Below are 24,067 nucleotides of genomic sequence, written 5' to 3' on the forward strand. Positions count from 1 at the left end.
TTGTTGTGGTCTGCGAGCCAAATTCTTGTGAGCGACATGAAATCGACTGCCTTGGATTTTCCTGCACACTCTCACAGATAGCGACGATATTTTCGACATATCTTACGTTTCGTCGACGTACGGGTGTTAGTCGATCGTTTAATGAATCAGTAGACTCAAATTTATCTACCACATTGCGAATATTCCTCTCGGTAGGACGATTATGGCCACCGTAAAATAGGCGAAGGGCGCGGTACGTTACCTGATCAGAACACCCATTTTGTTGAAAAAAAATTATAATTCGCTCGTGTTCTTGAATGCTACATCCGTCCATGGTGATTTGACAGAACATCTGAATTAATGACAACTAATTTGTTGAAGTTCGGAAGTCCCACTTTCAATCGAAAAACATAGGAAATCTAAACAGTTATATGTTTTCAACTGTATTTAAGTATAAAACATTTTACCGTGGTTGTCATTCATATTCATAAAGTATCTATCTAAATTTTCCCCAACCCAATTTTTGATATACCATAATGACAAATGATGAAGAAGTGGAAAGCCAAAAAAACTCTTTTCTCTCAAAAACTAATGTCTTCTGGAAATATACCCTGTATTATCAATTTTACCGACCTATTGCAATAGACCGAAAACTTAATATATCATTTCAGATAGCACTCACGTCTTCTAACTTATATCCTGAAATTTTACATCTGAAACATTTTAGTTTGAAGTAGCACTATTGCAGTAACCAAGTATGATTTCATACTGAAAAACCCAGTTTTCATCTCAAACCCAACCATTATAAATACCTTCGATATTCTAAAACGTTGAAGGGCGGCTGGGTATGATTTAGAGATCAATATTTTGAATTCACAGTCAAATTCCTTGATTAAAGGAAAATCGATATTTCGTAAGTCAGTGACTGGAGGGACAAATCCTGAGATCCGACGATTTTTAATTTCAATAGCGCTTTCTTCAAATTTTCTTTTGTCATCTGTATAAGCATATTGACGTCGTTGATGATGTTTTAAATGCAAAGGTGATTGCATATGTCATCTTTATTTTATTCAGTTTAGAAATTTTATCCCTTACCCTTTCAACTGTCTTTCGTCAGGAGGACGAGTGGTTCATAACTAAAGGTGTTTTTTGGTGACGACATAAAGATCAATGACCTCTATGCCGTCTTGGCCTTGTGTACCCCTTCCTGACTGGGGTATTTGATGAACAAACTGTTTATTTTAACAAACGTCGTGGGGAAAGGTGATTGATGCGGTGCATCATTCGAACGGTCTTCTAATCCTCTACTCAACCATATCAATACTTTTGAATAAATGACATTTGTGGAATGTCAAATATTTTTATAATTACAATCAACATTTTTGTTTAGAAATAATGTCCAAATTCAAAAAGTATGCTCAAAATTGATGACACTCAGCAGTGAGACAATGGGATATTCGAGCAAAGAAGTCATTCTGAACTTCATGAAGAACTTCCTGACTTATTTGCGCCATCTCGAACCTCATGTATGCTTGAGTTCATCGATATTACATGGTATATTTATCCTAGTTGTCAACTGTTTCCATGAAATGGACTAAAGCGGCATGAAATCTGACGACATGGGTGGCCATTCAATTGATTCTCTTAGCTAAATCCACACATCTAGAAAAACGATGTCCAAACAGTTTCTCACCAAGACCGATGAGGAGCGTATCATCTTGCTGCAGCCACAAATGATTTCTACAGTACATTTGTTTAATGTCCCCCCTCCTTTTATTTTTTGAATGGGCCAACTCAAAAAATTGAAATTTGGGATAATGAAATTAATGCATGAATACTTCATTTTGAATTGAAATTGACAGATTAAACTTTCAAGATGGCGACTGGGCGCCATCTGGGGAAAAATTTAATGGATAGAGAACCTTGTGACACACCATTTTGAAGCTGCTGACAAATGCTTCACAACCCTAGAATATAATTTCAATATCTTCAACTTCAATAAAATGGCGGAACTTTTAATAATTGCCTGAATACATTGACATTCAACTACATAATATGAGGTGATAGGCTTGAGGTCAGTTCAGAAGATGCTCGAAATGGTTGGCTTGAACTTCTTGACGTATGAACAGCCTATCCGATATTTCACGCCGAACATAGTAATATCAATATCTCTACGAATATTTATTATTCTCTGTCGTATATCCAATATTAAAGTTTCGTACACCTTTTGCATCAAATAGCCCCATAAAAAAGTCCAAAGGTGTTAAATCTGGTGAGCGCTCTGGACATTCTGTAGGACCTCGACGGCCAATACAACGACCGGGAAAAGTACTATTCAAATAGTTTTTACTTGTCTGGAGTAATGTGGTGGCGCTCCATCTTGTTGGAATACAATATCCATATCGAATTCAATAGGATTCGCTTCGACGATTTCAGTGATGAGAGGATCAACAGTAGTTTCCAGCATATTCAGAAAATTACATTTTGATCAATAAATAGAGGTCCTACAGTATGATTTCCCAATATTCCTGCCCAAACGTTAATTTTTCTGGATATTGGGTATGTGTTTCCCGGGAAACGTGAGAGTTGGTGTCACTTCAATAACGGTAATTTTGTCTGTGAACATTGCCATTTGAAAAAATGTATGAAAACAAATATTGTGAAGATAGGTAGGATGCCTTGCAATAATTTCCGTCATGATTTCGCAGAATTCTGTTTTTTGATCAGGGTTATCTTCAGTTAATTGCTGTACCATTTTAGTTTTGTAGGGATGATACCTATTTCTCTTCAAAAGTCTCCACACAGTAGTAGGGGACACCTCACAAACATTCGCGACGGAATAATTAGACTGTTCAAGATTTACTACCATCTCACCAATTATTTGCATTATTATGTTCACTACCGGTAGTTGTGAAGTTAGATACAAGTTCCCTCAAATATTTTCTATAGATAGGACGATTCGGAAAACTTTCATTGAAAAGCCTTACGGTCTCGTGAAAGTTATGCGTCGCACCGTAAATGAAAATCTCTTCAATTTTTTTACAATGGACGAGAATTGACCATTTTAGAGATTGTTGACGTCGTGCTTTCCACTAGTAAAACCGAAAACTAAATGGGAATATTCTAAACGAACAATTATGTTCATTGTCGTACTGACATTTTTTGTCGTTTTTATAAACAAAAAATAACTTAACAAACCTTATCGGGTTGTTGGAATTGCCATATGGCAGATAAAAACGAATATTTCTAGAAATATCGATATCGATGTGTTTGTCTTCAAGAAATTATTAAATGTTCCGCTTTTTTGTAATAGGTGAAGATATTGACTCCATATTCCATTTAATTTTTTTTCCCAGATGGCTCCCTGTTGCCATCGTGAAAGTTTCATCTGTCAGTTTTTGAGTTGACCCGTTCAAATAATAAAAGGGGGGGGGCATTAAAGAAATTCACTGTATGTGGGAACAACCAATTCAGTTCTGGTATTCAAAAATTTTGGAAAAACTCCTAATATTATGGTCCTATTAAAGTTTCATCAATGAAGTATGGTCCCATAGTTTTCCTATGTATTAACCCCCCCATAAATTTAAATTCTCCCGGTATTTAATCTGATGTCAATTTTCTTTAGCCCAATATCAACAGTTTTGATGGCTTACATGACCATTTAGAAGAAATGTAGCTTCATCCGAAAAACAAAATTTTCTCAAAAACATTGGATCTCTATTATTTTTTCATATTCCCACAAAATTCAATGCGTCTATCAAAATCATCGCTCACAAACTCCTGAACAAAAACAACTTCATAAAGTTGCCAGCTCTCCTTTTTGAGTGTTGCAAAAACTTTTGAATGGTGTAAATTATTACCAAATGCTACTTGCCGTGTCGTTTGGGATCTGTCTATTGAAAGGTCCTCCACATGGCCCGTTACCTTGAATTTTTTCCCAATTCTGCTTACTCAGGATTGCGAAATTGATTCTTGGTCGGAATATTCATTGTTAAATAAAGCGCAAACATCCATTTGTGTCCTTGTTTCATCTTCACACCTAATTGTAATGAGAATTTCAATTCTCAGTGTTTCACCAACTTCCAAAATGAACAAAAAATAAATCTGCAATGTAACCGAACTAATATCATTTTAGTACGACATGTCAAATACGTTTAATTTGAATTTAGCACTCAATCAGATTTTTTACATAGAAAGTCAAGAAAGAAACGTGCAAGATTGTGTTAGTTAATTTTCAGTGACAATTTCAACCAAATTTTCTTTTCAAAGAGAGTTGAAAATTAATATTGAATAAATTGATATAATAATGAAAATAATCAATGATGCGCCGCATTAACTATGTTTTCATTAAAAAAATGCTTACCTACAGATGACATAAGAAATAAATTGGCCGCGGTGGTAGTGCGTCCGACTCACGATCGGAAGGTCGTGTGTTCGATTCCCGCCTCGACCAGATATTTTTCTCGAGAGAATTTATCTGGTTGAAGCTGGAATGATTCTGCAACCGTGTTAGGAATCACACGTTAAAAGGTAAGACCTCGTTAGTCCTTAGCTCGCACAAGTTTCTCAACTTCTGAGAGTTGTCGTTCGTATGGGGCGGCAGCTGATTAACGGAAAAACAGATTTTAAAACAGACAGACAGAACAGATATGACAGAATACACATTCGAAATTAAAAATCTACGGGTCCCAGGAATTTTTCCTCCAGTCACGGACTAATAAAATAATGAATTTATTCCTTTAGTTTACGTCATAGTGTATATGTGGTCTGTTCAAAATATGAGGTGAATTTTCATTTTTCTCAAAAAATATTCGTTTATTCATTAATTTTTATTTTATCCCCTTCAAAGTACTCCCCTTCACTTGTGTCAGTGTTTTTCCAATCCTAAAAGTAATTCTGTTATGCACCTTATGCTCTATCCTTAAGCTCCTTTCATGGGTCTCTTCAATCTTGGGAACATGAAATAGTCGCAGGACGCAAATCTGGTGAATACGGTGGCTGATGCATGATTACGGTATTGTTGTTTTTGGCCGAAAAATTACGAACAAGCAGTGACTAGTGAGCAGGTGAAACGTTTTCTTTATATTGCTTCTCACAAGCGGCGCACAACTTCAAGATAATACTATTTATTGGCTATACGACCATGTGACAACAACTTATGATGCACTACGAAGAAAATCGAAGAATAGTGAGTAAAACCTTGAAATTTGATCGAACTTGGCGTGATTTTTTATCTTGGCTCCCGTTTGGACTTTGGTTTCGACGTCATAATCATATACCCATGATTCGTCCCCATTTATGACCCTTTCAAGCAAATTTGAATCGCTCTTGACTCCATTCAACAATTCCTGAACGATGCTCATACGGCGGTTTTTTTGATCAAAATTCAGCAATTTTGGAACGAACTTTGCTGTCACACGCTTCTTGTCCAAAATTTCTGAAAAAATTGCATGTCATGAGCCAAACGATATGCCGACATCCTCAGAGAAAAATTTCAATTATATTTATAAATGAATGAGTTTCATGTGGTGTTGACTTCAGTGGTTCACTGTAAATACTAGTTGCATAATAGATCAAATAAAACGCAGTATGAACACATTTTTGATTGAAGTAAATGATATAGAATATATTACTCAAATGCGGATTCAGCCTCTCAAAAACCCCATAAAACGAAGTCATTTTGGAAGAGCCCTAAAACTAAACCTAAAACTAAAGAGAGAAAAAAGGTTGGAAATTGTTTTTTATAATAAAAGTGATTATATAACTCCTAAACCTGTTTTTTTTCTCAGTAAAACTAATCACCGCTTCTTACCATTGGCATGAATGAAAATCAGATCACACGTAAAAGTTTTTCAGTGGCGTACGTGATACATTTTTTATTAATAGTATGAAAAAAGTTTTCGTGCTTCTCCAAAATTACTTTTTATGTGGGATTTTTTGAGGACGCCGAATTCGAATTTGTTTACAATTTATATTGATTCCTATTCAGTAAGTGGGCATCAGTTATCGTAAGGAGATTCGAAAAAAGTTTCACATAAATGCAAATCGACTTCCATTTTTAGTTGAAATTTTCAGAGTTTAGGGCAGGTTTAGATAAAGGGACTCGAGTATGTGTCCACATAGCTTTCTTTTCCTGATGCTAAGTTTGGATAACATGACTTTCAGTAACAATAATAAATACAATTTATAATTGAAACTTAAATACTATTTTCACCTCGAATAAAATAAAATTTATTTATAATATCAATAACATATACATAAAATCTACACGATATACGCATATTTTCATACGCATATATCCGTTTGTAGCACACATAAATAAATGAATTACAACTATAATACATTCCTCATAATGAAAACCTAACATCAAAATATGAGTGTTATCACGTCACATAATCACTTCAAATTTCAACATTCTTAATGCAACGGTGAATGGGCTTATTCAGGCTAATTTAGTTTTTTATACTATTGTGTGTTCAATTCAATTGAAATGGTTTGGACCACAATGAAAGAAAGCTTGCAGAAATGTAATCAGTCACCGACTTTGAATGCTGTAGTGCTTGACAATATAACGCGAGTGGTGAATTAAGTAGGTAATAGTGATGAAGGAAGAACTGTATGGCCCACGTTATAAAAGAAAAGAACAAATATTATGAGCAAAGTTCCATAAATCCGATCGTTATTCAACCCGATGATGATTCCACCTCATCCGAATATAGCAAAGAAGAATTTTGATTTTTCTAGCAACTTTGTTGGTCTCTATTATTTTGTAAATATATGTTTGACGAGAATTCGGTGTGATTATCTGTGTTTTCATTGTATTTTAGAGTTTCGACTCAGAAATCAACTACCTTAAATTTCGAAATTTTTCATAATTACCCATGGTGGAAAAATTCAGTTGATATAACTTTTTCATGGGGTGATCAATTACTATGATTGTAAGAATAAGTAACTGAAAAACTACCACTGAAAAATAATATGCCGACGCCTATGTCGAGGCGGGAATCCCTTCTCTGTGCTGTTCCAATTGGTCACAGTATTTTGTATACAGTAATTTCATAAAGGCTGATTTGTGGTTTGAATTTTCCTACGCGCAGACCCACGCGTCGATGTCTTAGGTCTGCGCAAACGACGAGTTTAAGACAGGCATGCAATCAAAGCGTTTAAACACTGCTCAACATAACAAATATTCATATAAACTGCTCAAAAAAATACAGTCGATGAAAACCATGTTGGGCACCTAAGAAAATTGTACAAATGATAATTTTGCATTTGTGTAATATTCAAGTAACCCAGATCATTTCGACAATGATGAACTATGTTTCAAGTAGATTTTAAAAATGCATGGGATCGGATGTGACAAAATATACTTTAATTTCAACAAGAAAAAAGACAAGATGAAGAACGAGTTTTGTTATTCATGAACCATGGTACTGTGCAAGAGCTCTCTAGGAGGAATAACGAGTCCCTGTGTGTATACAACCGTGATAGCATGGTCTGCACTGATGAGGAACACTTCAAAACGGTTCGCAGTTGGTTCCTTGTTCGAATCAGGCGAAGTCCCACTATTTGTCCTAGAGAGCTCTTGCAAAGTTGTTTCTTCAAACTGAGAAACTTTGCAATTATGTCTGAGGCGACTTGGATTCCGAAAGGTTAACAGTCGTAAGGTATTTTTGATAGTCAAATTTACATTATATAAGAAGTTGCTGACTAATAGGACATGTTTCATTTAGAATAACTGTTTTTAATCTACGCAGCAACTTTTCGGGGTTGATTAGACATCTAGACTTGTATAGATTCAAATATCAACATTTGTCAATATATGTCGAGTTATTAGCTAAAGAAGTAGTTGTTTTCTGTCGGAAAACATATATAATGGTATAGTCAAAATGCATTTGGACTTGTCAGTGATTTTATTATCAATTTTTACTTGGATAAAAGCTGGAAGCAGCAAAACAACCTATTATCTTACAGTGTAAATAATTCATAACTTCCGACTCCGAAACTCTCACATACATTTATAGTTAGTACATACATACAAAAAAATTATTTTTGTATGATTGAACACTACATACTTAATTACTTTTTTACTTCTTCAAGTCCTGAATAGTAACTACATAATTCAGAAAGAATAGGCTCTACAGATTCCTTAATCTTGAGTGATGAATTCGATTAGGAATATTTTTAATAATTGGTCCTTAATATAATCGAATCGGCAAACTCGTCCGCCATCTTGAATTCTCCAATCAATAAATGAATATGCTATATTTGGCCCCAAAAATCACTACAAAGAAATTTCGCATGGATTCGTACCATGGTTCATGAATAACAAAACACGTTCTTTATCTTGTCTTTTTTCTTGTTGAAATGAAAATATATTTTGTCACATTCGAATATGAACATCTGCCGATTCCATGAATTTTTAAAATCTACTTGAAACTTAGTTCATCATTGCCCAAATGATCTGGGTTACTTCAATATTACACAAATGCAAAATTATCATTTGTACAATTTTCTCAGGTGCCCAACATGGTTTTCATAGACTGTTTTTTTTTGAGCAGTTTATATGAATAGTTGTTATGTTGAGCAGTGTATACACGCTTTGGTTGAGATTGTAGTAGGGAGAAATGTCATTAGTGTCAAATACGTCATCATTATAAAAAATGAAACTCCTGGACACCGACATCAAAGGGACCGACGCTGAGTGAAACTACTGTATACAGAAATACTGTGAATTGGTATTGGAAATACTATACATTCGAATAGCGATTTTTTATGTTGGTACATCGTCTCTTCACAGTTTCAGCTGTTTAGCGTGCTTGGTTTGTTAGTGATAGGCATAAAAGTTAGACGTGTTTTGGCGCGTGTTCGGCGACTTAATTTCATTTTATACACAAAATTTGATGCAAATTCTTTGATCCCTTTATTTCGATGCCAGAAAATCGACGAACACGTAAAACACTTACAAACTAAACACTCCAAACAGATGAAACTATGAACACGAGAGTACCAACATAAAAAAAAAACGTTCGTAGATAAACAATTTAGTTTTATGCCAACTTTTCGGATTTTATTAAATCCATAATAAAGGATCAATGGATGGATTTGATAAAGTCCGAAACGTTGGCATAAAACTAAATTGTTCATCTACGAACATTTTTGATCCCTTTCCCAACCAATAGAAAAAACTGCATTTGAAAATATTTTGGATCACCAAACCAGGCAAAAATAAAAAAACATCGCTAATCGAATGTACGCCCGCGAAATTTGAACATTTACTTTATTTTTGAACAGACCCCGTATTCCGTCTGGGGCTCCATGGATGTACAAAAAATATATTTCTTCAACTTCTCTAGATTTTCCATTCATTAGATTAGGTGTACATTTTCAATCTCCCCTACAGATACACAGCAGATTATTTTTCCTCGATTTGTTCGACACCCAATTCGTAATGTTTCAAAATTTTCATCTTTTGAATTCCCAGGTGTAAGCTCATCTGGAAAAAGCCCGCAGAAAGCATCACAAAAGTCGAAGAAGTAACCAATAACAATATCCCTGAAATATACAAATCAGCAGATGATATCTTATCTATGACAGAAAGTTTATCATACCAAAACTCTAAAAATTATAAATCCCTCGATAATTCCTTGAACGACGAAGAAATGCTCAGCATAGACGAAAGAAAAAAAATGTTGCTCAAGCAAAACTACGAATTGGAACGACTGGAGAGAGAAAAACTGAGATCTCTGAAGAAAAAAAGCGTGATGGTGTATGATTCAAAAAATATAAATAAGGTTGCGGAAGCTGTCAAGGTTGAAACATGTTTTTCTCCTATATGGGAAAAGATAAAGAAATATAATAGCGGTGAGTCTATTACTATACATTTTTGTTGAGAAGGAAAAATTGCTTACTTTTATGGCACATTGATTTCCTTTTCTCTCTTCATCTCTTTCTTTCTCACCTTTCTTGTCTGTCTGCTTTTTATCCTGCTATCATATTCATATGAATCACAGAATGAATGAAATAAGCAAAACTTGATGTGAAAGCTGACAGTTTCCGTCAATGTAGAGAAATAATTGAAACCTGTTGAGGTCCAATAACCCTACTTTTATGATTGCTGCTGGATGCGCTAAAGACGCATCTATCATCATTTCCTCGAAATGAAACATCGAGTATTTTGACCTGAATAATGGATTGGCGCTAGGGATTCTCAACATACGAAAGGCTCATTTTTTTCATCAACAACTGAATGAAAATACTCATACAGGTCGGAGTGGCAAAAAAGGAACATTGAAAATATTCAAAGCATGTAACAAGTTAAATTCTCAACTGCATTACTCACAGACTTCAGTATAGTCAGGAAATGTTTGTGAGTAAAACTTCCATTGGTTACTTTCTACTTTTTCCGGATATATATATATATATATATATATATATATATATATATATATATATATATATCCGGTCCTGACTGTAGTAGCTACATCATGAAAAGAGAATCAACATTTACGAACAAATCATGTACGATTTTTAGATGTTAGGAAAACATAATTTTCACCAAATAAGCAGACTTTCTCGTCTTTTTCTATTTGGAAATCTGAGGTTTCACTTTCATTAGAAACAATTGATAATTTGTTCTCCTGATCTCTAATCCGTCACGTTCTTTTATTATGAACATAATAATAATTTGTTTTCTAAATTGGAAATCCAATCGAGTTAATATATTTCCAATATCATGTAAAAAATGAACCAATGTTCCTGTTTGATTCATATTATGTTGTCATGAATGAGTAGAACATAAAAGTCTACAATAATGTACCGCCAGCCCAAAACAAACACGTATCTTTAGCAATCTGGCCAAGTCTAAAAATTGTTAGTATATCTCTTGAAGTATCAATCCAATCAAGCAAAATATATTCAAACGTATACTTTGTAGGTGAAGTCAAATTATCTTCAGCAATCTGGCCAAGTATCAAGAATGAAGTACCAATCCAAAAAGAAAATCTACAATAAATGATCCAAAATTAAAACTCTTTATTAACAAAAATGGCTTCATAGAAATAAATCACATTAAACATAATTCTTGCAAAAACAAATCTCAGGAAAGCAAGTACTGAATAAAAGTAATTCAGAAGTACTTATTTGAATACCAATCAATTTTTGAATTCCATAGTAAAATCAGTAATGATCTCAAAATTCTTTATTCAAATAGAAATTATCAATAACGTAGTTGGAAAAAAAGTGATAATAATCTCCGAAGCATGGATGAATTAGGTTGGTAGGTCTAAAGTGAGTGGGTCTATTCGACTCTCCACCGCAATCCACAAGGGTTTATTGTGGCTCACACCTATTCACATTCGTCCAAATAAACCCAGCTTCTCAATGAAGCCGATTAGTTTGTATGGTGAGTGGTATTTCAGGTCAGATGGTGAGTGTACGGATCTGCCGAACATCAAAGAACCCGATTCGGTCCCCGGCGGGGCAGGCACAAAGTATATGCTCTGCTGTTTTCATCATTTTCCAGACAGAGGCGACACATACTGTCTTCCGACAGTCCAAGTCTCTGTATATGATGATACAAATGGCAGTGCCCTGTATGAAGGCCTGTTAAATAAACATCGTAGTTCATCCCTACTGTAGTCCAACAACTGTTTGGAATCAAGCTTCGAAGGGTGAATAAACGCCTTGTAGTGAGCCAATCCTGGAAGATTCTGCCAGAAGTCCATAAATCTTCTTGCCATCCAGGTATTCAGTGTTTGTTTGGCAAAGCTCAAAGCGATGCCAATGGCAGGTTCTGAAACCGCTTGCAGCAGCACCCTCCTTTGCAAGAGAGTCAGCAGTTTCATTGCCTTCCAGGCCAGTATTGCCAGGAATCCATACCAGAGACAATCTGTTAAGTCTTCCTATCGAGGAGAGTCGTTTTTGGCAGTTTGCTACCAATTTAGACGTTGCTCGGTAGGAGCCAAGAGCTTCCAACGCCGCTTAACTGTCCGAGAATATTTTTTTTGACTTGTGAGTGAGGTTGGATTTATCCAATCTCTCCGCACACAAATCAATAGCGTAAATTTCCGCTTAAAATACAGTCGCATAAGTTCCTAGGCAGGTAGATAACTCTGTCCTGGGTCTGCGACTGAAAACACCTGCACCAGAACCGGAAGGTGTTTTTGATCCATCTATGAACCAACAACTATCTGCTCTTAATATTTCCTTCTCCTGGAGGATCCAGTCCTCTCTACTCGGGAATAGTACTTTATAAGGCAGATCGTAGTTGACAGTTGGAGGCATAAAGTCAGAGGTCATTTTCAGAATGCTGTGACTTCCAATGTCAATCAACAGTCTGTTGCACTCTGCATTGAATTGATTTGTGTGAATAGCAATGTGCAGAAGTCTGTATACAGTCCATCTAGCCTCTCTTTCCAGAAAAATGTGGAGAGGTGGTAGATCTGGAAGGATCTCCTTGGCCGCTGACAGTGTGGTACTGATGGCACCACAGATAGCCAGACAACTCTGTAAGCCAGAGGGCTTCGCCTGGGCCGTTTTCTGTAAAGCCTTCGGCCACCAAACAATTGCACCATAAGTGATCATTGGTCTGACAATCATCACATAAATCCAATGGATTTGTTTGCGACCTAAACCCCAAGTTTTACCACAAATCCTCCACCTTGTCCATAGAGATAGAGATAGATATAGAACTCCAAAGCTTTTCTAAAGAGATTAGATGAAAATTTTCAAAATATAAACAATACAAAACTAGAGTTTTTGGGGATCTAAATATTACCATTCTAAAGAATAACACTCCGAGACTAACTTTTTCAGTGTTTTATGCTATTCAAACAATTTCAAAATTTGCAATGAATAAATACCTACCAGAGAATTTCAAAACAAAATTTCGTTAATAGACCATGTTTTGACTGATTCAAATACGGATCATAAGTTGAGTGACCATAAACTAATAATAACTGATTTAAATGTAAAACAATACTTCAAGAAAAAAAACAGATTTTGAAAATAATGTTATTTTCAACGGAGTTGAAATTGAAGAAAATCTAAATTTTCTCCATGATAACTGTGATAGAATTCAATTTTTTATCTACCATAGTATGTAAACAATACAAATTAAGAAATTATGAAACAACAACAAAAACTAATTGTGCTCCGTTTGTACTTAGTTATGTGATAGTTAATTTTTCAAATATTGTTTTTTGCTCCATGCTATAAACATTGCATGTTTCTTGGGAAAATAAATCATCACTATATTTTTGGTGTGAAGCAAAGACACAAACTTATTATAAATGTCTCATGAAACAGCCAAAATCAAAAAAAATTCTGATGCTAAAAACCGAAACTAGATTCATACAAGTTAAAATAATGTCGATGTTATTACCGCAGACAAGAAAACAATGGACTTACATGATTTCGAATAGTGTAGTGGAATTATTACGTAAATATCAGGGTCTTCGGGTTGTTAATAATGTCAATATACATATTATTTATGAAATAAAATGATGAATGAAATTGGGTTATTTAATAGGTATTTTAGTGAGTTCATGAATAATTTCGTTTTGAAAAAAGTACAAATAATTTGTTATAACTCAAAGAGTGAGCGAGGATATACTCTTGCCGAAGTTACACTTATAGAAACAATTCAAGTTTTGAAACATTTAAATAACCCTAATTCGACAATTACAAGTTTGTAATAAATCGCTAAGTAAATATGAAACTTATTTATTGAAGGAAAATGGGGAATGTTCCTCAATTTGGGTTATTACAGCAAATGCAAGTTTGAACAAAATAAACTTGAGTTTAATTCATGAGTTTTTCAAATTCACTTCGAAAAATATTCAAATGGATGTTTCAAATGTTGGGTTTTAATTTTTAAAGGGATTTGTTTTTAATTCACATATTGGCAACAGCGCCTATATCAAGTTGAAATAATTTATACGTACCTAGATATTCTACTTTAAAAAAGAAAAATTACCTTTATAAATCAACAATTGAGGCAAAATATAAATTATAGTTCAATACCACCTCCGTAAACCACATAAACAACAGTTGTTTTCTTATTTATTTATATAGAGGAAGATAGGTTAGGTACACAAAATGTCATATGTTATAGAATGTCTCGGAACTCGGAACAGATTCATTGTCCTTCATTAGCTATAACCGATGTTGTCAATTGGTGAAATAGAAAAGAATCCCTTTAAATGTTGAATGCATTATTTCATTCCTCTTTTTTAAGTATTTAAATAATTTTTTAAAGAAAAAGGTTGAAATGATAAGTTTAAAATGCGTTGTTTTAGAGCTCTTTTATGAAAACTACTTGATTTTCGTCAGGAGGAACATTCCCCATTGATGCGTAGAGACTTCCCTACTACCCTACTACTTTTCTATTACTTTCAGTTTATGTTGTTATCATCTATGACTAATACTATGGTGAAGGTGCATGTTCCTAAACACCATTATTGTTTTAATGGGTTTCGTACAGAGCCTCGTTTGCCTTTTGTTACGATACCTAATATTAAAAACCGTGAATATGATAATGATATGGTTCTCAATTTTTATTTTCATATATGTTAACACAATCATAGAAATAATTCGAAATTCATATATTTTTCAGCTCTTACATTAATGACGGTAGAAGAAAACAACAACTCAGTCGTCGTCCCGAAAACTGACAGTTCTAAACCGAATAATCTAGAGAACATTCACCAAAAAGATCTGACTGAACTTCCTGAAATACCAAAAAGGAGAATCAAATCTCAGTTCAAAAGAGCAATACGGTACTTCCAGAAATTGGAGGAAAAATCTCTAGGCAAAACCAAACCAAAAAATCCGAGGAAAGCCAAACATTTCACCTTGGATATCACAAAAAAGCATAAAAATAAAAGTAGAGGTGGCAGCTTGAATCTATCCAATATTTCGGATAGATTTTCAGTCTATAATTTATACGAGGATGTTGTAGGAAATAAAAAGGGTAGCTTCAAGGGTACCCCTAACAGGTCTGCTCTTGTGGAGGCTTTGGCGACATTTTCCAGAAAGGAGAATTCGTTACAAGATTGTAATGAAAGTGAGGATGATATAAATTACGAAATCTTCAAAAATTCAATAAAGCAAAAAAAGAGAAGGAGTTTAAAATCTATTTTTGATGTGAATTATTGAAATTTAACTTATTTATTGTAGTTTTACATGTTTGTTATGTTATTGCATTCTTTACTGTTATATAGTATATACTGTTATATATGTTCTTTCACTATGTGGTTATTAAAACAATTTAGAAATTTTAAAAAGTGATTTGTCAAAATTTTTCATCCAACATTAAGAGCACAATTTTTAAAATCACTCAAAATATTATTCCTACTTCCGCAGTTAGTAATGCCCTATCTACAACTATCCTTCCAAATATGGCTGTGCCCATTTGCTACAAATTATTGTGAGATATTCAATGATAATAATATAATAATAATCCTTATTTGAAATCGGAAAATCCTAACTCACATAGATTTCTAATATTTTTGTTACATATTTGTTACAAATTGGATCAAATGCTATCAAATGTAGTTGAGGAATAAAGGCTCGGCTAGCTGGACTGCCTGAATACAAATTTTTTGTCCGTTTCACAAAATTTCTTTATCGGTGCTGTGTGTTCGTGGGTTTAGGTGAGGTAGCGAGTGGTTTTGCAAACCGATTTTTGAAAACTTTTTCGGGAGATCAATTATCCTAACACCAAACTGATATTTTTGCACTCAACGCGCGTTTCGCTAACAAGGTTAGCATTTTCAGGAGAAGCAAATTGATACTGAATCTAAAGACAAGGGTTAGCTGTTTATATACCTGTAGTTTTTTGGTCCGATGGGGACTTTGTTTATTAAATATTATCCCAATTGAGTTTTCGGTAATTAACTAGTGGAACCACTACCTGCAGATAAATTTCTCCGCTTTTTAATCTATTGTTGACAAATTAATTTGCAGGTAGTGGTTCCACTAGTTAATTACCGAAAAATCAATTAGGATAATCATCATTTAACAAACAAAGTCCACATCGGACAAAAAAACTTTAGGTATATAAACAGCTAACCCTTGTCTTCAGATTCAGTATCAATTTGCTTCTCCTGAAGATGCTAACCTTGTTAGCGAAACGCGCGTCGAGTGCAAAAATATCAGTTTGGTGTTAGGGTAATTGATCTCTAGAATAAGTTTTTAACTTTTACACCAAAGGTTCCAGTCTCATCGTTTAAACCGATTTTTGTGAAAATCTTAGTGTTTTTGGGTACTTTCATCAATATGGCTTTCTGGATACCTTTTGAAACAAATGATAACATTACGTGTGAGGAATCTGTGTCAATCGACAGGGATCCGGAATTTGAAAATAAGGCCTTACATATTCAAGTTCAGCGAGTAATTTCAAATATTCATGAATGCTTGAAGAAGGAAAAATGTCACACTTCACAGAATGCTATTGTGAATAGAATATGCGAGTTAACGAAACTATCTCGTTCGACAGTTCTTCGAGTCATTAAATTAGGGGATGTCATTGACCATGCAATGAAACGAAAACGAAGGAATAAAAAATTCGCAAACGTTGATGGTGCTACAAGAGATGTGACTCGGCGAACAAAAAATGAAGTACCAACTTTGGAAATGATTTGGTATAAATTACTCGACTATCCCGATTACAATTACAAATCCTCAGAAACTCTACGAGGTGTCTTATTGTCTTGTGGTTTCAAATATAAAAAATTGAACAATCGGATGGTCATAATGGAATCGACACGCATTGTTCAACTCCGACAAGAATATTTGAGGCGAATGAAAAGCTACCGAGAATCCAGCAGACATATAATCTACCTCGAAACTTGGTTTGACACCCATGATGTTTTCAAATATGGTTGGGTAGACGAAACCAAGTATTGTGCTTTGAACACACCTTCTTCAAGGGGAAAACGTGTTATAATTTTGCATGCCGGGAATGAAAGTGGTTTCGTACCTAACGCTTTGCTTCTGTCGGCCAAAAATATAAAAGATTCGTCTGCTGATTACCACGAAGATATGACTGCGGCTTTATTTGAAACCTGGTTCAGTGAGCAGCTTCTCCCAAATATTTCTCCAAAGTCGGTTATTGTTATGGATAACGCTTCGTTTCATTCTCGGTTATTGACTACAATAGCAAACAATAACACAAAAAAAACAGATATTGTTGATTTCATGCGAAATCATGACATAGGAATACCCGAAAAGATTCCAACGAAAAATGTATTACTGGCGACCATAAAACAACCTAATTTCAAAAAAGAGTATATTATTGATTCGATGTGTGAAACATGTGGTCATATTCTCTTACGTTTGCCTCCATACTATTGTGTGTTCAATCCAATTGAAATGGTTTGGGCCACAATGAAAGAAAGCTTGCGGAAATGTAATCAGTCAACGACTTTGAATGCTTAACAATATAAGGCGAGTGGTGAATGAAGTAGGTAATAGTTTTATGTGGAAGAATTGTGTGGCCCACGTTATAAAAGAAGAGAACAAATATTATGTACAAAGTTCCATAAATCCGATCGTTATTCAACCCGATGATGATTCCACCTGATCCGAATATAGCAAAGAAGAATTTTGATTTTTCTAGCAATTTTGTTGGTCTCTATTATTTTGTAAATATATGTTTGACGAGAATTCGGTGTGATTATTTGTGTTTTCATTGTATTTTAGAGTTTTCGACTCGGAAATCAACTACCTTGAATTTTGAAGTTTTTCATAATTACCCATGGTGGAAAAATTCAGTTGAGATAACTTTTTCATGGGGTGATCAATTGCTATGATTGTAAGAATAAGTAACTGAAAAACTACCACTGAAAAATAATATGCCGACGCCTATGTCGAGGCGGGAATCCCTTCTCTGTGCTGTTTCAATTGGTATTGGAAATACTATACATTGAAAACCAATTTCTTCAGTTCTCTTTTGAACATGTTCCGAGATGGGCTATTTTCAATTAAATTTGGTAACGTGTTGAACCGAGCAAAACCCTTGAAAAACAAAGAATTCATGGTGTTTTTGTTCTGTTTATAAATAAATTATTATTATTTCTAGTGAAGTGGTGATGAATATAATGATGAAAGACAATGTACCGTCCTAAAATGTTCAATATTTTGTAATGTAAAATATAATAGTCTTTGAGAAATGGAGTGCCAATTTTAAACATTGAGCGTAATAGTAATAGGGGTATCTCTATGGCACTTCAAAATGATCCTCATACCACGATTCTGAAGTTTTTGAAGTGGAGACAATTTACTCTGATTGAATAGACATAGGATAGAGAAACAGTAGTCAAAGTACTGCTGAACAGTTGACTTGTAAACTGTGATACTTGACTCGGTTGAAAGATTATTGTCAATTTTATAGAAAAAGAATTATTTTTTAATTTTTGTTTATGAATATACTCAAAATGTCCATCAAACGATAGAGTGTTATCCATCAGGAATATCGGATATTCAGTTAAATTAACTACTTCAATTCTTTCATCAACAATGCCTAGGTTTATAATTTTGTTGAGTCTGTTTGGCTGTATTTAAATTTGGTGGTGTTTATCATCGCTTTTGTTTTCAATTCATTCAGCTTTAGTTGATTCATTTCCAAATAAATGTTGAAACTTGCTAGAGTATTATTCAGTTTTTGTATAGTCATTTCGAGGTTCACATCACTACATGTCAATAGAGTATCATCAGCCAAAAAGTTCATAAATTCACAATCAACAAACAATGACATGTCATTTAAACATAGTATGAATAAAAGGAGACCCAAAACACTACCCTGGGAAACTCCAACATCATTGTCAATTTCACAAGAGAATATCTCTTTCACTCTTACCCGTTGTTTTTTGTTGGTCGAATAATTAGATGACCAATTCCATATTTATTCAATTTAGCTAGTAGTATAGGCTTATCAATGGCCTTAAATTTTCTTTTGAGTTCAAGGAACACGGCCACAACAAACTTGTCGTTTTTTTCAACATATTCAATTAGTTGATTATATACTGTTGTTTCTAGTACCTTCGCAATCGGGGGTAAAGTGTTGATTGGTTTGAATTCTTCATCTTTAATAGTATCAGAATTTTGGGTATTGGAACAATAGTACTACTTTTTAATCTTTCAGGTGTTTGGCCAGTTTCAAGAGATATGTTGATGAGATACAATATAACGTTACCGATAGTCTCAAAAACTTGTTTCAATATTTTGGAGTTGAGGATTTCATGTATCTACACTGCACTTATTATCCAAAGGAAGTATAATTTTACGTAGGTCTGTTAACGAAAGCAATCTGAATTCTGAGAAACTGTTGTATAAATTATAGTTTCTATTACACCATGACTCTGTATAGTTGATACTCTCCACTATTTCATTTATGCTTTTAACCAAATAACTGTTGAAGTCATTTAAGATTTCACAATCATCTCTTAGTAAGTTCGCCAGTTTTCTCAAACTGTATACAATTTGGAAAGTCAGTGACATTTCCTTCAACTAGTTTTCTGAGAGTTTTCCACATTTGTTTAGAGTTATTTTGTATACCGATCAATTTTTTCAAAATAATATTAATTTTTTTCTTTTTCAACTCATTGACAACATCATTTCTCCATTTCTTGAATGTTTCCCAGTTATTTTGTTTTTCTATATTAAAACAGTTTCTGAAGGCTCTGTATGCCCTACCACGATTCTTAATTTTGCAATGAACTCAGTTATCAAAGCATGGCAAATGACTGTTAATACTACAATTTTGTTTTGGAGAAATATCATCAATAACTGCTTCATAATCATTCAGTAGTTCTTGATAAATAATTGATACATCCGTAGAATTTAATGACATTCACATGATATTAAGTTCATTTTTATAAAGTCCAAATTACTTTCACTAAAGTTTCTATATTTTTTCATCATTTGATTTTTTTTATTATAAATATTAGTGAAGGTACCAGTGATTGTTGAATGGTCTCTTATTACTGGATATAAGTGTACCGAAGCTTGACATCTATTCTCGTTCGACATCATCTATAAGCGATTCACTGTGGTTAGTAACTCTAGTTGGTTCACTGATTATTTGCGAGATGCCATATGTATTGAGGGGGTTTTTCAATCTAGAAACATAAAAACTATCATCAGAGTAGTGTAGATTGAAGTCGCCCACTAAAATACAGTGAAGATTTGTTGAAAATAAGCTATCATAGATTTTTTCAAAGTCCTCTAAGAATTTTGCATCAGATCCTGAGGGTGAGTGATAAAAACAACCGACTGAAATAGGGCCTTTGAGTTTAATCTTCAAAATTTTGCACCAATAATTTCCTTCTAATATATGTATTCTATAGGCAGAGTTTACAATGTCAATTTTAATGTATATTGAGAAACCACCTGTATGTCGGCTTTTTGAGCGTACTATATTGTAAATGGTAATTTTCAGTTAATTTTTTTCGATATGAAAATGATTGTGTGAAAACTATCGAGGAGAAATACATACGTATAAGGAAATGAATATTTCGAAATATTAATCTCTCCCAACTACCTACCCAGTAGGGTGTGGTAAATGTTTTCACTTTTGATTTCTATTAGAGTTTTGATATATGGGACGTTTCTTCCCCGGTTTGGGGCTTCGTTCACGAAATGGAGTAGTTACTAGTTGACAATCTTTCTCTCGGACGAAAGTTTCATATATGTAGCGGAGCCGTCTTGACATTATTCGAGTCCCAGACACAAAAAACTCAACTACTCATTAATAAATCAGTAAAGGAGGGTATTTTTCCAAATAAACTGAACATTTCAAAAGTCGTGCCAGTTTATAAAAATGGGGATCCTACAGCTATAGAAAATTATCGTGGGATATGTGTTCTGAACTCTATCTCGAAAATGATGGAAAAAGCAATTTACAACAGAACGGTAAGTTTTTTGGAACAAGATAATTTGATAAGTTCTTGCAAACACGGATTTAGAAAAAATGATACGATCCAATATATTTTTGATGGCATAAACAAAGGATACTATATAGTTAGTATTTGAAACAATCAACCCGAAGTATTTAATAATAATAATAGTAACCATTATTAACCATATGTGTATGAAATCTAACAAATTAATAGTACGGATAAAAGGAGCCCGATCAGTCAAGACTGGTCTTCCTTGGGAACCTGGGAAAAGATCTATACAATGGGGATGAGGGGGGTCAATCAATCGATGGTTTGAATCTTATGTGAGGAGTAGAAAAATAGTCGTTGAAGTCAACGACAATTATTCGGATCAATTTGATATGAGTCTGGCGACCCCAGAGGGGGGAGGGGGGCTTGAACCACTATTATTTCTACTTTATGTTAATGAACTACCCGATGTATGCCGATGACACAATATTCATGACGTCTCCAGATCTAAATGAAAATAAAGCGAAATTAGTAATACGAACAATCATTTAATACATAATAAAAATAAAACAACATTTATTCAACTCTCAAGTAAGTATCAGCGCCCTCTCCAAATAAATATATGTTTCGAAACAATAGAACAAGAACAAAAACTGGGTTTCCCATATATTTCAAACGTGAAACTATTCAAATCATATTGAAAAAAAAAACCGAGTACACAAAAAATTTGAAATATACAAAAACCAAATCGACTATCTGGAATTCTAAAACCTGCGAGCGCTTTCTAAGGAACTCATTCGACGTGATTTTCTAGAGTATTCTAAAAATATGGAAGATGAAATCAATAGGAACTCGAAAATGTTTTGGAAATTCATAAAAAAATTGAGAAAAAATACTAATTGTATCCCAAGCTCGTTATATCTTGACAATGAAACTGCAGATACCGGGGACACAATTTGTAACCTTTTCGCTAAAAATTTCAAAAACAACTTCATCCAACCTATTGACATATTTGATTCAACTTTCCTCATCTCTCCAGTCGAATCCGTGGAAATAAATGAACATACCTTACTGACAGCCATTAACTCGTTAGATATAAAAAAATGTGGAGGTCCTGATGAAATACCCGTTTACTTTGGTTATCACTGCAAGAACAACTTTGTCTCGCCTCTACTATATATTTTCAATAAATCATTGCAGAGTGGAATTTTTCCTGCCAAATGGAAAATTTCGCATGTCGTACCAATCTACAAGAGCGGCGACAGACACAATGTAAAGAATTATATGCCGATCAGTAAATTATGTGTATTTGGCAAACTTTTTGAAAAAATAATATATAATAACATCCTTGATACGGTCAAGGACATCATAATCAGTGAATAGCATGGTTTCTTCCCCCATAGGTCGATAGAAAATAATTTAATAGGATTCACCGATTTTTTGTTAAACTTGATGGAAAAACAGGTTCAGGTTGATGTTGTGTACACCGACTTTCAGTAAGGCCTTTGATAAGATTAGTCACAAAACTTTATTAAAGATACTAGCTGAAGTCGGTGTGAATGACTTTTTATTGAGATGGATATAGTCCTATTTGAATAACAGGTCACAAATGGTGGCCATTAATGGATTTACGTCACTCCCCTTCACGGTATCCTCCGGAGTTCTTCAAGGCAGCCATTTGGGTCCTCTATTCTTCATTATATTCATCAACGAAATCTCTAGTTGCTTTGATAAGTGTAAATTTTTACTACCTATACGCCGATGACTTGAAAATCTATCACACAGTAAAGGATTCATATGACAGCGGAGAAATTCAGGAGGACTTGAAGCGGCTCAAAAAATTCTGTGATGATAATGATTTGTTTTTCAATCCACAAAAATGCGTTTCAATCTCATTCTACAGAAACAAAAATATAATCAGAAATAATTATTACTTTGAAAATCACGACTTGGGAATAATTATGGACTCGAAGTTGTCATTTAATTCACATATAAAAAAAATCGTCAATAAATGTAGTATAATTGGATTCCTCAAAAGGAACTGTCAAAACTTCAGAATGGCAAAACCTCTCCTCAATTTATAAACACAGGATAAAAAAAAGTTCAGTGATAAGTTGTGATCATTATATATATATATATATATATATATATATATATATATATATATATATATATATATATATATATATATATATATATATATATATCTCAGTACCTGTTGGAGATACAGCTTAGGTTAAATTAGGAAAAAGTTGTGTTCTTTAAAGCTTATTTACATGCCGTATGAAGAATTTTCATGGCCTGCTGAGATATTTGGGAAAAACGAGAATTTGACAATATTAATTTTATTTTTTCTGACTTTATTTGAATAGATATCAAAAAACGAATAACACTTTTTCATTGGCACTTTTAAGGTACTACACGATGGTATTTTTAGATTTTATATCCGACGTTTCGTTTTCAAGAAACCATCAACTTTATTTTTTTATATGACCCGAAACAAAAGTACACCCTGTATCTGATTCCATTTTTTATTACTAATTCAACGATGTATCACATGCCATTGTTTTCTTTTTAGTTTGAAGGAAAATTACATTTTTTCCATTTAAAAAAAAAATTTAAGTAGGCGTCGGACAAAGAACACCCAACAAATCAAATGTGCTCAAAAATGTATGGAGATTTTAAAAATGATTTTTAATTCAAGATAAAGCAGTGGCGTAGTATTTTTTTTCGCCAAAAATATACATTTCAAAACTCGTACGTACGCCACTGGCAGAAAAAATTAAGAAAATTGTACATCAGAAAATGCGCCTTGAGGCATGGAACATATGTACCAAATATGCCAAAGATGTCTACAAAATTATCTCAGTTATTATTAAAAAACTGATTATTTTTGAAAACTTTGCCACCCTGTATCTCAAAAGTTAAGGCGTTTAGGACATACGTCCATAGGACGTTTTTTCCTTAAAATGGGTTTAAGAATTATCTCCTTAAATATTAGCATGTGTTTAAGGAACACCCTGTATATATATATATATATATATATATATATATATATATATATATATATATATATATATATATATATATATATATATATATATACAAATATGAAAGTTATTGAGTGTCTTGATATAGAAACAAAAGTTAATATCGGACATAGCACTCATGAAAGTGGCAAACCATAGACACGTGTT

The 24,067-nt window shown here is 33.7% G+C and overlaps 1 protein-coding gene across 3 annotated transcripts in view; it reads left to right on the plus strand.

The window, feature by feature from the left end:
- The window catches only part of LOC111506974 (uncharacterized), a 96,819-nt gene extending 81,553 nt beyond the window's left edge, over positions 1–15,266 (plus strand). For all 3 annotated transcript variants that reach the window (XM_074171631.1, XM_074171630.1, XM_023162199.2), the window contains exons 6-7: positions 9,464–9,843; positions 14,597–15,266. In XM_074171631.1, coding sequence (XP_074027732.1) covers positions 9,464–9,843; positions 14,597–15,138 — 922 coding nt within the window. In that variant the 3' untranslated portion in view covers positions 15,139–15,266. The remainder of the gene's footprint in view (positions 1–9,463; positions 9,844–14,596) is intronic.
- Positions 15,267–24,067: the final 8,801 nt, after the last annotated feature.

Source organism: Leptinotarsa decemlineata, unplaced genomic scaffold (assembly GCF_025532065.1).
Source record: "Leptinotarsa decemlineata unplaced genomic scaffold, Ldec_3_MD MMD2_tig00000026_RagTag_RagTag, whole genome shotgun sequence".
Taxonomy (NCBI): domain Eukaryota; kingdom Metazoa; phylum Arthropoda; class Insecta; order Coleoptera; family Chrysomelidae; genus Leptinotarsa; species Leptinotarsa decemlineata.